Source organism: Macaca thibetana, chromosome 1 (genome assembly GCF_024542745.1).
Source record: "Macaca thibetana thibetana isolate TM-01 chromosome 1, ASM2454274v1, whole genome shotgun sequence".
NCBI lineage: Eukaryota > Metazoa > Chordata > Mammalia > Primates > Cercopithecidae > Macaca > Macaca thibetana.
The window spans coordinates 21,754,005-21,770,775 of record NC_065578.1 but is presented as its reverse complement, the minus strand read 5'-3'; the positions used below and the strand labels follow the sequence as shown (position 1 = coordinate 21,770,775).

The following is a 16,771-nucleotide window of genomic DNA, read 5'->3' as shown; positions in this document are numbered from 1 at the left end:
GCCAAATGAGGCCACCTCCCCTGGGGCGCTGGAACTGATGGAAGCAGCCAGGCCTGGGTCTGCACAAGGCCACCGCCATTCATCAGTGGCCTCCACAAGCCATCTAGCAACGCAGTTGTCAGCTCTGGGCTCCGGGCAGGCTGGGAAATTCCAGTGGGGCTGGGGAAAGGCCAAATGGAGAATCCGCTCTAAGAAAGCCATTTCTGAAGAAGGAAAAGAGTGGGGAAGAGGTGGAGGTGGGGGCGGCACGGGCCTGCAGGGCTTAGTATCTGACTTCCCTTCCTAGGAAGATTGGAGTATTCAGGAAAGAATCTAATAGCAGACACAAGAGGATTCCCGTGTTAGGTAAGCCGGCTGCGGACTTGCTGGAATAAATCTCACCACCTGCAGCCTAGCTGTCCCTCCCTGGTGGTGATGGCTGGCATATCACAGCCTTGTCTGAGAGGTCAGGGATAGATATGGCTCCTGGTTCTGCTCCTACCCCTCTGCCAGCACCTCCTCTAATATTTTCATCAACTCTGCTTTCTTCCCCTCCCTAAACCCTGGCATTCTCCCGGATCCTATCTTCTGGTTCTTCCTCTGCACACTCTCCTGGCTGCTGTTCTCTACCCTCCCTAAACTCCAACCCCTTTGCCCCAGTAAGCACCACACCTGCAAATCACAAACCCGCATCTGCCCCAGGAAAAGGCACCTCCATCTCTTAGGAGTCACCCTTCACATTTCCCGGGTCCTCCAGGCTTTAAACTACAGACTTTGCTGGTTGGGCGCAGTGGCTCACGCCTGTAATCTGAGCACTTTGGGTGGCCAAGGCGGGCGGATCACTTGAGGTTGGGAGTTTGAGACCAGCCTGACCAACATGGAGAAACCTCGTCTCTACTTAAAATACAAAATAAGCCGGGCATGGTGGCTTATGCCTATAATCGCAGCTACTTGGGAAGCTGAGGCAGGAGAATCGCTTGAACCTGGGAGGCGGAGGTTGTGGTGAGCTGAGATCGCACCATTGCACTCCAGCCTGGGTGACAAGTATAAAACTCCATCTAAAAAACAAAACAAAACAAAACAAAAATATATATATATATGTATATATATGTGTGTGTGTGTGTGTATAGACTTTGCTGGCATTTGCCATCTCTGCTGCCAACTCCCCCAGCTACCTACCATCATTTCTCACTTGGCGTCCACTGGGAGCCCTGTACAGGTGCTCCCTGGGTCTCTCTGTCTTCCTGGAATCCATTCTCCACACAGCAAGCTACAGGGATCTTTAAAGGAGTCTGAGTCAGACTGCATCATTCCAGAGCCATCCCATCATACTTTAAATTGAATCCAGACTCCCAAGGCTGGAAGGCCCATGACATTTAGCCTAGCCTCCCTCCCAACCTCCTCGCCTGATGCTCCTGCTTCTGCCACACTTGCCTTGTCTGTTTCCTGAACACAGCCCTCACATCCCTGCCCCAGGGCCTTTGCACCTGCGATTCCCAATGCCTAGAATGACTGTGTTCCCACCTGCGAGTTTGTCTGGTGAACTCCTAGCATCTTTCAAGACTCAGCCCAAGTGTCACTGAATGAAGGCTTTCCCTCACTCATGCCAGGACTGTGGGCCCCTATTGGTGCCCCCCTGGGACCTTTGCTGACCCTTCTGTGGCTAGTGTCACACCTTGTCTCATGGCTCTCAGTGTCTGACTCTTTTTCCCTGGACTGTGAAGTCCCTGAGGCCTCCGAGTCACCTGGTCACCCTCAGAATTCCTGGTACCCAGCTTAGTGCCTGACCCAAAACTGGTGAGACTGAAAGTTGAGTGAACCAGTGTCCATCTCCTCACTGGCAGATGCCAAGCTGTCCCTCTCTGTACCCCAGGCCCTGGGGGAGGGACTGAAAGAAGTAGGGCCACGTCTCATCACAGGTGTACTTCAGGCTGTTGTGCCTTCAGCCTCTCACTGCTTGGCCCGCCTCACCATTTATGCCTAACAGTCTCCGTGGCAGGGGCTGGTCCTGTCTACCTCTTAAAGGTCATCCCAGAAGCATCCCTGGGGAAAAAAATCTGGGAGGCAGGACAGCCAAGTAAAGAGTGAGACCATAGGTCAAAATCCTTGCTGGATCCTCTTGGGTAAGTTATGGAACTCCGTGCCTCAGTTTCCCCTTCCATCCAATGGGGTGAAGAGCCCTGTGGTGAGGATAAATGAGACACTAGAGGTGACGCGCTTAGCACATAGCAAGTGCTCATGAAATGTGAGCAGGTGGTAACCTTGGCTGCTGCAGAGCCTGCAGGTCCTGCCACCCTCAGCAGGGACCTGGGGATGCTCGGGCAGCGGCAGAAAGTAGGGCAGAGCTGCCTCCCGGTTCACACCTCCAGCAGCCTCCCCAGGCCTGCCCGCTGTGGTAGGAAATGGGTCGTAGGCAGGACCCGCACTGGGATTCCTCATTTCCGTTGCTGTCTTTGGGGGCAAACACTTTCAGTTTCATTTAATCACAAAGCTCCTTAATTAGGTTTTTTTTTTTTTTGGCCTTTTTGGGTTCTGAGTTGCTAAGCTACTCCTGCTGCGGGGAGCAGAGACGCTGGCTCCTGCCTAGAGGCCCTCCAGGGCCCAGCGAGGGGTGGGGCTGCTTCCTCACACCACCCACAGCTCAGGCCCTCATGTGGCCACTTCCTGAATCATCCAAAAAACAGCTCTTGAGTACCTACTGTGTGCCAGGCGCTGGGGACACAGCAGAGATCATGGCAAGATCTCCACCCTCAAGGAACTTACTATCTAACTCAATGTAGAAGTAGTAAATACCTAATTACTCAATAACACTTAAAAATGGTAATTGTGATAAACGCTATGCAGAAGGGCAAGGTACAAGGAGAAGATGAAATGGGGCATTGGATGGCATCTGGGCAGTGATGGAGGGCTTCTCTGTGGAGGTGATGTTAGGCTAAGATCTAGAAGGTTGAGTCAGAGCTGGCCAGGTGGAAAATGTAGGGATAGGAGCAGTTTAGACAAAAAAAATTCATCCATATATCTACTCATCCATATCCAGCCACCCACTGGGTCCCTCTTTTTTTTTTTTTTTTTTTTTTTTTGAGACAGTATCTCACTGTGTCACCCAGGCTGGAGTGCAGTGGCATGATCTCAGCTCACTGCAACCTCCATCTCCTGGGTTCAAGTGATTCTCCTGCCTCAGCCTCCTGAGTAGCTGGGATTACAGGCATGCGCCACCATGCCCAGCTAATTTTTGTATTTTCAGTAGAGACGGGGTTTCACCATGTTGGTCAGGCTGGTCTCGAACTCCTGACCCCGTGATCCAGCCACCTCAGCCTCCCAAAGTGCTGGGATTACAGGCGTGCGACACCACGCCCAGATAATTTTTGTATTTTTAGTAGAGATGGGCTTTTACTATGTTGGCCAGGCTGGTCTCGAACTCCTGACCTCAGGTGATCCGTCCGCCTCGGCCTCCCAAAGTGCTGGGATTACAGGCATGAGCCACGGTGCCCAGCCAGTTCCCTCTTTGATTCACAGGCTCCGTCACTCACGTCTCTCATTCATTCACACGATTCATTCCTTCAGTGTCCACGGCCCCCTGCGGGAGACAGGAGCACCCTCCACCCACATGCGGTGCTGTAAGAGAGGGGCAGAGTCCATGTTCGCTTGTGGCAGAGGTGACATTTGGGAGGGACCCTGAAGATTCCAAGAGATGAAGGGAGGATGAGGGAAAAGGGTGGGCAGCGAGGTAGGTGGGTGAGGGGATGGCAGGCATGAAGTCCCAGGAGGTGTTTGGGGGCCAGGGCACAAGGGAAGGGATTTATTCACTTGTTCATTCAACTGATATTGATCAAGTGTCTCCCTGGTGCCAGGCCTGGGGCCTGGGTGCCGGGGAGAAGGTGGTGAATGGAGATGTAACCCCTGACCTCTTGGAATGCACTGCCTAGGGGACAGGATGAACACATGCTCAAGCAATGGTAAGGCGGCCGGTGAAGGCAGGGTAAGTGTTTGAAAGGCCCCGGAGACCACCCTGGTTAGCTGATCCAGCAGTTAAGACAGTGCAAAGGCCAGGCTGGGCCCTAGAAAGCCGGGCTCCAGCAGAACTGGCTGCAACTGTCTGTACTCTTCCTGTCAGCCTTCAGGGAGAGCCCTTCTATCCATTTGCAGTTACCCTTGGACTTGCCCTCAATGAGAGGCCTCCCTATCAGTCATTGATGTCTTAGTCTGAATGGAAGCCCTGCGATGCCTTTCCCAGGGGCCCTTGCAGCCTCTGTGGCTGTTTGTTGCCTCCTGGAGCAGGTAAGAGAAATCATCATTCATAGGAGAGGCTTCTGGGGGCCTCTGATATCCAGCCATGTGGGCGGGCAATCGTGCTGTCTACTTCCCGGCCCCCATACTGTGCAGGCCCCACATCCACCTGGCCTCCTATCCTGTCACCATCATCCACTGTGCAGCAGGCAGGGCAGAGGAGGAAGGCCAGGGACATGCGTGGCCTGTGCTGAGGGCCAGGTACAATGCTGCCCTTTCTCCATAACCTGTATAGCTCCCCACAAGGGGTCTCACCCACACTCGACACAGGTGGAAACTGAGGTTCAGAGGGAGAAAGACGCCTGCCCAAGGTCACACAGCTGGTGAAGGATGGAGCTGGGATTTGAACCTATGGCTTCTCACTCCTAGTCCAGTGCTCCTTCTACCATCCCAGGAGCTTCCACCTTGGGTCCCCGAAGGGAGTAATGAAGGTCTGATTGAAAAGCTCGAAGTGAAATCACCTCCCCCCATGCAAAGGGCATACAGGCGAGTGAAAGTGGGTGTTTTAGCAGGAATCAGAGCGGGGCAGGCCGAAGCGCCCTCGAGCAGTTTCAAATCTCTGTCCAAGAAGAGGTGAGTGACTAATTGTCACTTCATAAGTGCAGCTTTTTGGAAACCCAGTTTTTCACAACATCAAGCCACTGAGGTCAAGATGAAAGGGTCGTGGTGGGGAAAGGGATGTGACTGTTGCATTTTATTGAGATTGCTGGGCGGATCCTCCAGACTAGAAAAGTGAGACCCAGAGAGGTCAAGGCACCTGCCCGAGGTCTCAGTGGGGAGGAGTGCAGCCGGGTTGGGAGCCAGGCAGCCTGTCTCCAAGGCCAGTGCTCTTTCTCCTGCACCAACGCATCTCATCTTGCGGAGGGGCAGAACCCCCAGGCCTCAGCCTGGGACAGGGGCCCTCAGGGAGGTGGGTGATGGGGAGAGCACCAAGCCCGCCCATAGGTACCTTCTCATAGTACTGCAGCTCATAGTCCAGAATCACGCCATTGGGCTGGTCTGGCTGGGACCACGACAGGGTAATGCTGTCCACGGTGCGGCTCACCTGATGCATGATGGACACGGCCGACGGAGCTGGAAGAGAGGCCAGAGGTCAGGGGTCAGGGAGGCATGAGAAGGTGCAGCTTCTGGCCCACCCTCAGAGGTGCTCAGACATGGGGGGAACTGTGGGATCAGAGAGGGAAGGGCATCTGGCGAGGCCACACAGCCAGTCTGGGAGGGGCTCATGCAGGGCTATGGGTGCCGCTGCTGAGCTCTCATTGGGCACCTTCAGGTCATAGACACTGAAGACTTCACCAGCCCTGGGGAAGCTCCGGCCACATCAAGTCGAGAGACAGTAGAGATAGAAACAGTTAATTGTATGTCATGTGAATTTCATCTCAACAAATCTATCAGTCACTTCCCCGCCTCCCCATTCCTCCCATCAGTGCTGCAAGTGCACTCACAGAGGTGGTTGGATGAAGAGACAAGTAGTCAGGGAGGCTGTGTGCAGTGCTAGAAGGATGCTTAGAAATACATGTACTTAGAAATGCTTAGTACACGGCCAGGTGCAGTGGCTCACGCCTGTAATCCCAGGACTTTGGGAGGCTGAGGCAGGCAGATCACCTGAGGTCAGGAGTTCAAGACCAGCCTTGCCAACATGGTGAAACCCTGTTTCTACCAAAAATACAAAATTAGGCAGGCATGGTGCTTCATGCTTGTAATCCCAGCTACTTCGGAGGCTGAGGCAGGAGAATCACTTGAGCCTCAGAGGTTGCTGAGCTGAGATTGCACCATTGCACTCTAGCCTGGGCGACAAGAGCGAAACTCTGTCTCAAAGAGTGGCAAGAAGAAATACCTTAGTACAATTCCCTCATTTGATTTTATGATCGTTATTTTTTGAGACTCTGTTACCCAGGCTGGAGTGCAGTGGCATGAACACAGCTCATTGTAGCCTCAACTTCCTGGGCTCAAGTGATCCTCCTACCTCAGCTTCCCAGGTAGCTGGGACCACAGGTGTGTGCCACCATACCTGGCTAATTTTTTTTTTTTTTTTTTTTTGAGATGGAGTCTTGCTCTGTCACCCTGGCTAGAGTGCAGTTTCGTGATCTTGGCTCACTGCAACCTCTGCCTCCTGGGTTCAAGCGATTCTCCTACCTCAGCCTCCTGAGTAGCTGGAATTACAGGTGTGCACCACCACACCTGGTTAATTTTTGTATTTTTAGTAGAGACAGAGTTTCACCATGTTGGCCAGGCTGGTCTCAAACTCCTGACCTCAGGTGATCTGCCTGCCTTGGTCTCCCAGAGTGCTGGGGTTGCAGGCGTGAGACACAGAGTCTGGCGTTAATTTTTGTATTTTTTGTAGAGACAGGGTTTTGCCACGTTGCCCAGGTTGGTCTCGAACTCCTGGGCTCAAGTGATCCCCTCCTGCATCAGCCTCTCAAAGTGCTGGGATTATAGGCATGAGCCACCATGCCTGGCCCAATTCCCTTATTTTGCAGTTGTGGAAACTGAGGTCAAGAGAGGAGGTGTGAGCTGCCGAGGTAGGTCTATGGCACACAGCCCATACTTGAGTCCTTATTTCATAATGCATCCGGCCTGCTGTCTTTTGCCTCCTTCTCACACGAAGCAAACCTCCAGGAAGCATCAACTCTGTGTAGACATGGCCCTGGGCCCTTTACACTCGCTTCCTGAGTTGACTGTTGATAAGAGAGTGTATCACTCCTGCTGACAGGTGAAGACATTGACGTTCCAAGCTGCATGTGGCTTCCTGAGATCGCACAGTCAGTGGGGAAGCCGGGATTTGGACCCAGGTCTGCATCTTGCCAGAACAGTGTTTGTTCCAGAGTGGGACTGGCCAGAGAGGGACTCTCAACGTGGTCCCCACACCCGTGGTGTGACTCTGGCAAGCCTCCTTGCTTCTCTGGGCCCGAGATGTTTGTGGTCCCAGGAGGGGCTGAGGACTCACCAGGGTGAAGGGAGCACCTCCTGCATTCTTTCCTCGTTCCTGGGCAGGTCTTTCACAAGTAGATGTCCTGTATCAGCTGATACAGGGACGCTGGAAAGTGGAGGCTGATGCTTCTCCCAGCCCCAAGTCTTGCTCTGTAGGGGCTCTGACCATATGGGATGTGAGTGTGGAGCAGGCCTGGTAGGAGCTCAGGGGGACCTGAACATCGGCTGTGGGGTTTGAAGGCTGGAGCTGATGCACCCATTTCCTGCTCTGTGTCTGCCCCTAGACTGCCTCTCTGCCTTGCTGCTAACTGGCTGTGTGACCTAGGCGAGCTGCCTCTCCTCTGGACCTGGCTTCCTCCTGGGCACCCTAGGCCAGGCTAGAAGATCTCTGAGGCCTTGAGGCTCCGATGTTCCCTGCCAGTCCTCCCCCTGCAGCCCTTGACGCCGAGGATGAGCCTGGGGGCCAGCGTGGGTCTGGGCAGGTCCAGACTCCCCCCAGCACCCCAAGGAGCCGTGGAAAATTGTCCTGAGACACTCCAGATGAGGTGGCAGCACACGCACGAAGGACTTAGACCCTGGTCCACATGGCCCTGATGAGCCTCTGTTCGTTTTACACCCAGGGGAGGCTGCCTGACTCTCAGCTTGGCTCCTTGCCCTGCCAGGGGCATTGGCCTCTCCCAAGAGGGATCAGGGGTCTGGTTGTGTGCTCAGTGTAGTGCCTGGCATGTGGTCAGCGCCGTCGGTGTTCGTGGGTGTCACCTGTCACAGTGCACTGAGCATGGACCTGTGGCATCTCATTTAACCCCCTCAACAATCATGTAGGATGGGGGTCAATATCTGCACTTTGCAGAAGAGGTATCAGCGGCTCAGAGAGGCACAGTGACTTCCCCAAGATCACACAGCTGGCGAGGAGCTGAGGTGGGCTTGGAGCTGAGTCATCCTGCCCTAGCTATTACCCCCTCTGGGTCTCAAAGCAGTTCCTACTTCCCACCTGCCTCCAGCCCCAGCGCCACCCCTCCCCGCGGAGCTGCCTTTGTGAGGAGTTGAGTGTTCTGCTGTCCGGAGTGCCGAGGGTCCAGCTTCTTTATGAAGTCCAGCTGTCTGCCCCTGTCACGGGCTTGTCAGTGGTCGGTGTCCCAGTGAAACAACAAAATCAGGCCCTTCTGGAGTGTCACAGAGCAGGGCCAATCTGAGGGCTCATCCCCTGTGCTGGCCCGGGAAGCACCCCAATCCCCATGCTTCCCCCCGGCTTCTCAGCGCCTCTCATCCAACCCACAGGGGCTGACAACTGGGTCTGTGTGTGGTGGAGGTGGGGGTGTGACAGGGGGTGCCCTGAGAAGCTAAGGAGGATGCTTGAAACTCAGCTGCCAGAGATTCTGGGAGTGATGCCCCCACCCCTGCCTCCAGGGGCCTGAGGACAGTTCTGGGGTGAGGGGCTGGGTGAGGCAGCCTCCAGGGCTCCTTGAAATACTGGGTCTGTCTCCCAGAGGGCCGGCCAAGCAGGTGGGGAGGGATGTGTGAAGGGTGGAGTCGGAGGCGTGCTGCTGTCTCACAGCACGTCGATGTGTGTTGCATCAACAGAGCATCAGACTCAGAGCCGCAAGGGCAAGGATGGGTGAGGAGTATTTGGATTGCGCTGCTTCCAGGTGTGCTCACTCACCTACTGCTTCATGCCTAGACCCGCACAGTGCCCAGGTCAGGACGCTCCCATCCAGTCCCGGGCAAGGCCATCTAGCCTAGCGGTGGGGAGCCCTGAGGGTGGAGTCCGACAGACCTGTATGCAGCTCCCTGCTCCTCCACTCACTCACTTGTGGCCTTGAACAGGTACTTTTAGCCTTCCTGAGCCTCAGTTTTCATACCTATCAAGCAGGAACCCTCACCTGGCCAGGATGCTGTGAGAAGGCAGTGGAAATGCATGTGAAGGTCTGAGTGGGGTGCTGGGCACCCCTCAGGAGGGAGATATTGTGAAGAATTTTTCAGTTCATGGAGTTGCTATGATGCTAACATGATGCTGGGTGCCGGGACTCTGGAGAGGAACCTCACAGCATCCCAGCCTTCCAGGGACTCACGGCTTAATGGGAGGAAGCACACTGTGTTTCAACTAAATGAGTGCCTGTCCCAGGATGGGCACCATGCTAGGCACTGGGGAAGCTGTAAGACTCAGAAGCGGCATGGAGCTGTGGGATCCAAGCTCCCATTTCAGGACTTGATCAAAGTGATTCAGCCTTGAACAAGAGCAGGGGCTGCTCCATTCACACTTCTCCTTGGGAGTTCAGCAGAGGCTGCTCCATTCACATCACCTTCAGGGATTTCAGCAGAGGCTGCTCCATTCACACCTCTCCCTGGGATTTCAGCAGGAGCTGCTCTGTTCACACCACCTTCAGGGATTTCAGCAGGGGCTTCTTCATTCACACCACTGTCTGGGATTTCAGCAGAAGCTGCTCTGTTCACACCTCTCCCTGGGATTTCAGCAGGAGCTGCTCTGTTCACACTTCTCCCTGGGATTTCAGCAGGAGCTGCTCTGTTCACACCTCTCCCTGGGAATTCAGCAGGGGCTGCTCTGTTCACACCACCTTCAGGAATTTCAGCAGAGGCTGCTCCGTTCACACCACCTTCAGGGATTTCATCAGGGGCTGCTCCATTCACACCACCTTTGGGGATTTCAGCAGGGGCTGCTCTGTTCACACCACCTTCAGGGATTTCAGCAGGGGCTGCTCCATTCACACCACCTTTGGGGATTTCAGCAGGGGCTGCTCTGTTCACACCACTGTCAGGGATTTCAGCAGAGGGTGCTCTGTTCACACCACCTTCAGGGATTTCAGCAGGGGCTGCTCCGTTCACACCACCTTTGGGGATTTCAGCAGGGGCTGCTCCATTCACACCACTGTGTGGGATTTCAGCAGAAGCTGCTCCATTCACACCTCTTCCTGGGAATTCATCAGGATCTGCTCCACTCACACCACCTTCAGGGAATTCAGCAGAGCTGCTCTGTTCACATCACCTTCTGGGATTTCAGCAGGGGCTGCTCTGTTCGCACCTCTCTCTGGAGTTTCACCTCCCAACAAAGGACAATTGTAGAATGTATCCTAGATTACAGCACTTTTAAAACTTGAATGGGCATAATGATAACCAGGAGACTTTATTAAAATTCACACTGCTGGCCTCCCCACAACACCCCCCACCGAGATGCTACTTCAGCAGGTCTGGGGTGGGGCCTGATAATGTGCATTTCTAGCAAACTCCCAGGTGATGTTGATACTGCTGGTCTGTGGACCACACTTTGAGGACTAGTGGATTCAGGGCCAGAGAAAGAAAGTGACTTTTCCAAGGATACGCAGCTGGTAGTGGTAGACCTGGACTAGAGCCAGGAGCAGCTGAGTCCTGGTCTAGTATATGATCCACCTGCCACGCGGCTGCTTGTAGCTTGGCTTCTGCTGAGCCTGCCCCCCTCACCTGCCTGGGCTACACTCTTCATATAGGGCCCTGGAGCTCAGAGGGTCTTGGGGCAGCCAAACAAAGAGCTCCATGAGAGGGGAAGAGGCGAGGCTGCTGAGGAAAGTGTGGGTCAAACTTTCAGTCCTGAGGCACTGGGGAGCCACAGAAGGACTAGTAGGGGTGGTAACCTGCTCCTCAACTAAAAAAAGCTTGTCATTCAGCTTGCCATTCTGACAGCCCCTGTATGCCCCATGGTGCCCAGAAAAAGGGAAAGGCCGTGCAGCTAACAGCAAACCACATGGTTCACATCCGTTAACTTACTTCATGCTCCTGTCAACCCTACAAGGCTGGTATTACTGTTATACCCATTTTACAGATGAGGACATGGAGGCATGGAAGTGTGAAGTAACTTGCCCAAGGCCACACAGCAAGCAGTGGAGCTGGGATTTGAACCCAGGCTCACCCAGGTCCCACACATCCTTTCCCCTCCACTGGCTGTGGCTGATGCCGGCTGACCAGGGAGATCTGGAAACCAGTGGACCTCCGAGGGCCCCTGATCCAGCCCCCTTCCGACTGCTGCAGAGCTAACCCTGCCTGCTTCCCGCTGACTCACCTACCACCCACCCAGCCCGCCCCAGGTCTGGGAGCTCAGCTGCTGGTGGAGGCCGGTCCCACACGGCCTTGGGGGTCTGGGCCTGGCGGGTGTAGCTGGCAGGCTTGGGTTACAGGCAGCTCACCCGGGCTCTGATCCCATAAGCCTGTAACTCCAGGCGTGGCAAGGAGGCGGCATTTGCCGGGAAGATGATCAAGGCAGGCCATGGGGGCCAGCAGGGCTGGCCTTTCTCCTGGAATCCAGGGGGATTAACAGTGGAGAAAAGGGAACAGCTGGATGCTCTCCCACCCCTCCTGCTGCCCACCGCCCACCCTGGGGTGTCAGGTTTCCCTGTAAGTTGGTCATCAGGGAATTCTGGTATTTTCAATTACCAGCCGGGCACGCTGACAGGGGAATGGGGTCAGCGGTGCCCTGTGACCCCTGCAAGGAGATGGAGCCCCAGGGAGTAAGCACAAAAGAGGCTTGTGGCGGAGAGGGGCAGGGGGAGGCCGGCCAGGCGGGGCCTGCTTGTCTGGAGCAGGTGGTCAGGGGCCCTGTTGCCCTCAGCGAACCCCAGTGGGGAGTTTAGCCCCTTCCTTGGCTGAGACTTGGGGAAGGAGCCTTCCCTCTGTGTGCCTCCGTTTCCTTCTCAGGGCATGAAGGGGTTGTATGGGATGGTCTCTCAGGGTCTTCTGGGACTAGGATCCCAGGACAGGACAGGAAGCCAGCAGCCTGTGCCCCTGGTTGCTGCAAGAGGTGGGGGGGCTTGGGGATTGGCTCAGCTTCCCCTCACAGCCCTGACCTACGACCCTTTCACTGGTCCGAAGATCCCTGAGCTCCAAGGGAGTGGGGGAGAGGTCGCTGGGCATAGGACAGAGACCCCATCCCAAGCCCCAGACTTGCAGATCCCAGTGTCTCCCTGATGTCTTCACTCCCCATTGACGACCCTTAGCGGCTTCCCACTGCACCCAGAATAAGACACAGATACACTATGGTGGCCCACAAGGCCCAGCTGCCTGGCGTCTGTCACCTCCCTCTGCCTGCTCCCTCTCTCCCAAGCCGTCCATACTGGCTGCCTTTCTGTTCTGCCTCAGGGCCTTGGCCCCATGGTGTTTCTGCTTGGAAACCTCTTCCCCCATATCTTCCATGGCCAAATCCTCCACTTCACTGAAGTCTGAGCTCAAATGTCACTTCCTCCAAGATGCCCTCCTGGACTACCTCTCCCCTCCAGTAGCCTTCTCATACCCATTTTATTTTTGTCATAGCACCAACACTATCTGAGATAAGGGACTTTGTCTCTCATTCAATCCTTTATCCCCAGAGCCTGAAACAGTGTGTGGCTTAGAGTGGGTGCATGACCAATATTTACTGGAGAAAGAAAGGAAGACAGGAAGGAGGAAGGAAGGGAGAAGGTGAGGAAGGAAGGAGGAAGGAAGGGAGGGAGAAAGGGAAAAGCGAGGACTAGGCAGATTCTCCCCTTTTCTGGCCCCCTCAGGAACCTGAGTCTACCGACCTTGTGGGCTGGACACTAAAACAAAGGCCCCAGGCAATATTTCCCAAGCAGCCAGTGGAAGGCAGGTTCCCTCTCCCCCAGGCCCTGTGCCCACCCACAGTTGGGAACTGCTGCAGTGACGTGGGGCCTCTTGCCACCAGCCAGCCAACAGTTCCATGACAATTGCTTGTCACTGTGCTCGTCCTCTCCAGGGTCTGTAGCAGGGACAGTTTACTTGGGACAGGACTCTTAGAATTCCCAGCTAATCATGGGACAGCTGCTTTTCGAGTGTTTGTCCCTTAAACCCGTAGCAACGCAGTTAACCCCCGGTGATCTGTCTGCGGTTCTGGATGACCTGACGATAATTCTCACAACCGAATTTCTGCGAATAAAACTTCCAGAAAGTGGGCCTCTGATTCTTTCCGATGGGCCTCTTAGAGAGTGGTATGGGACAGAAAAAAGGAGAGCTGACAGCTGGTACTAGAGTGGCATATTGGTTGGTGCTCTGCGTATTCTGTGGCTGAGGAAGTTTGAGGAACACAGAGTCGTAGCCCCTCTGCTTGTGGAGATTCACACTGCACATGTGTTTAATTCAAGGCTCTGAGAAGTCCCGCAGGGGAGAAACCCAGTTAACTCTGTTTAATCCTGTGGTCCCAGGTTCATTTGGCCTCAGAAACCTTTTCTCACGTAATAGTTATTAATGTTCTTTGGAACTAGCAATCTGTGGAACACATGAAAAAAATAAAACAAAAAACTGGGTCCAGGAGACATTATTAGTACTTTTTCCTTGAATTTGAGAAGAGCCCCTCTCTAGGGTGGCAGCTGGCTGTTCATGTACTCATTCGCTCTCCCCTGGATCTAGCATATATGCAGCAGAGCCCGCCCGGCGCCAGCCCCCTTCCTCACAATCAGATGGAGTAGGGGTTAATCCCTCCCTTTTCACCAATGAGGAAAGGAAGAGACCGACAGGATGGCCCCACACCCCAGGCAGCAGGGCTGGGCTGGGGACCCAGGTCTGTCTGACTCTAAAGCCCAGGTTGGTTTCTTCTACTCATGGTTACCTGGCCCTGCCCATAAGTAGCCTATGAGTGGGCTGAGGCGAGGTCCTGGGCTTTGTGCTGGAGAAACATCAAATCACCCACCTCCTAGTGGGTTTTGGAATCGTCTTGACCTCACGTTTGGACTCCTGGTGGGACAGTCCTACCCCAGCACCTGGACTAGCAAGATGCTAAGAGCCTGGGCTCTTAGCCCAGGTGGTCTGGGCAGCCTACCTCCACCTCCTGTGCCTCAGTTTCTCCTCTGTAGAATGGGCAAGGAAGGTTAAATGAAGACCTGTTTGCAAAGTGATTAGCACAGGACTTGGCCCAGATTACGGGGTCAGGGGATGATGTGAGCCACATGCAGCTGTCTGGGTTGCTCAGATTCTCAAGCAGCACCATGAGTAGCCAAGTGCTCTGGAATAGCGGTGGCGGTGAAGGTGAGAAAAGGTGGCGTTCAGGGTTCAGATGCCCGCTGTTCTACTCCTAGGCCAATGTGTGACCACAGGCAAGTTACCGCTCTCTGAACCTAGGTTCCTTACCTGTAAAATGGGATGTGGCAGACGCTACTCATTGCCTATCAACTATCCATTCTCTCTTTCTCAACTTAACAAAATCCTGGTTCTTAGCTAGGTACATTGTGCCCAAATAGAAGACAACATTTTCTGACCCTCTCTGGCAGCTAGAAGTGGCCATGAGATGTGGCCATGAGATATAAACTGAAGCATGTGTGGGACTTCCAGGAAGTTTCCTTAAAAGGGAGGGCCCTACCCTTCTCGCTCTCCTTCCACTGCAACCTGAGACATGGATGTGATAGCCAGAGATCTTGCAGCCATTTTGGTCCACGAGGACACGAAGCTGTGTGTGAGGAGTGTGGATCTCTGATGGCTCCATGGAGATGCTGTACTCCTATCTTCTAACATGCTTCACACATGAGAAAAAGAAACTTCCCTTTGGTCTAAGCCACTCTGTTAGACTGGCTGTATTAATCACCCCCCTGTATCTATGCCCTTTGCCCTGTAACTTATGTAGTCCTCTCTCTCTGACTCTCGCTTGGCCATGTGACTTGTGGTGGCCAATGGGATATAAGCCAACACAATATAAGCAGAGGCTTGCAAAAGCCCTTGCAAGTATCTGCCTGCTGCCTTGGTTCCCCGTGATTGCCATGAGAAAACACGCACAGGCGGACTTGCTGGAGGCTGAGACATGTCGGAGCAGAGTCGTTGCTCCAGTTGTCCCCTCCAGGGCCACTCCAGACCAGTGGACAGCAGTCAACCCCCAAACATGCAATAAAGCCATGACAAAACCCAAAGAGCTGCCGAGTAACCCGGAGCAGATGAACGACAAACCTGAGAATGCACCAAGCCAAGACCAGCGTCACTGTCCAGTCAGCCCCGAGGCTCCCGAGCTAGCTAAGTGCTTCTTGTTCCATGCGGTCGGCTTTGTGGTGAATGGTTGATTTTTAACCAGCACTACTGTGGCAGTGGCTGTCTGTTATTTTTCTTCTTGGAATATGCAGCCAAAACCAATCTTAAATGATACTCTAGGTCAGCAGTGCCTTCCCTGCAGAATGCTTGGGAGGATCAGAGAGAGAGATGCGCGCAGAGGGCTCAGTCCAGGGAGGGAAGTGCCCTCCCCCTCTATCTCCCTCTTGAACCTCGTGGTCCCAGGCATGAGTGCACAGGGGGCTCTCTTGGCCCATTTCTCTCTGATCCCCTTGGTCCCCCAGGGAGAGAAGTAGGTGAGTACATGTTCATGCCAGTTCCAGAGGCTGAGCCATTGTGTGCCCGCCCCACAGCAGGACGGGAGGATCAGAGAACACAAGTGGCAGAAAAGGCTTTGGAGAGTTGAAAGTCTTTCCACAAGAAAGCCATGTGGAGTGATGTCACGGAGACCCAGTCAGGGTGTTGGGGACCTGCTGTGGGATCTTGGGTAGCCACTAAGGGACCTCTGTGGGCCTCAGTTTTCTTCTAAAAGGAGGTGTTTGCCCTAGGTGAACTCCAAGGCCTCTGCCAATGCTGCTGAGTTTTAATTTGATGTAGGTTTAACTTCTGTGATAGGCAGAATAATGACCCCCCAAAGATGTTCACGTCTTAATCCCCTGGATCTGTGAATATGTTACCTTACATGACAAAAGGGACTTTGCAGGTGTGATGAAGGTTATGACCCTGGAGATGGAGAGATTTTCCTAGATTATCCAGGTAGCTTGAACTGCATCTCTTGAGTGCTTACATGAAGAGAACCTTTCCCAGCAGAGAGTTAAAGAACCAATGAGTTGGAGAGTGAGAAGAGCTCAATGTCCTGCTGCTGCCTCTGAGATGTCGGCGTTCTGTGGAAGGACCCAAGAGAGGCCTTGAGGAGCTCAGGCAGCCCCCAGCTGATGGTCAGCAAGGGGAGAGAGGCCTCACTCCTACAGCCACGTGGAACTGAATTCTGCTAACAACCCCTCTAAGTAAGAAAACAGATTGTCCCTTAGCACCATCAGAAAGGACACATCCCTGCCAACACTGCTTTTAGCCTGATGAGATCCATGCTAGAGCTAGACTTCTTTTTTTTTTTTTTTTTTTGAGATGGAGTCTTGCTCTGTCACCCAGGCTGGAGTGCAATGGCACGATCTCTGTTCACTGCAACCTCCGCCTCCTGGGTTCAAGCAACTCTCCTGCCTCAGCCTCCTGAGTAGCTGGGATTACAGGCATGTGCCATCATGCCCGGCTAATTTTTTGCAATTTTAGTAGAGACAGGTTTTCACCATGTTGGTCAGGCTGGTCTCAAACTCCTGACCTTGTGACCCACCCACCTCGGCCTCCCAAAGTGCTGGGATTACAGGCGTGAGCCACTACGCCCGGCCCACTCTAGGCTTCTGAACCTGCAGAACGATAAGATAATAAATGTGTGTTGTGTTAAGTTGCTAGGTTTGAGGTATTTTGTTCTGGCAGCAATAGAGAACTAAGCCAAGCTGCCATGTACTGTCCCTCTATGTGCCAGGCGCTGTCCACATTCTTGTTAATGTCCACAACC

General features: G+C 53.9%; 1 protein-coding gene across 4 annotated transcripts in view; it reads right to left on the bottom strand.

Annotated features, from left to right (window-relative positions):
- The window catches only part of EPHB2 (EPH receptor B2), a 205,676-nt gene that overhangs the window by 27,533 nt on the left and 161,372 nt on the right, over positions 1–16,771 (bottom strand). For all 4 annotated transcript variants that reach the window (XM_050790405.1, XM_050790434.1, XM_050790414.1 and 1 more), the window contains exon 6: positions 5,216–5,340. In XM_050790405.1, the coding sequence (XP_050646362.1) occupies positions 5,216–5,340 (125 nt within the window). The remainder of the gene's footprint in view (positions 1–5,215; positions 5,341–16,771) is intronic.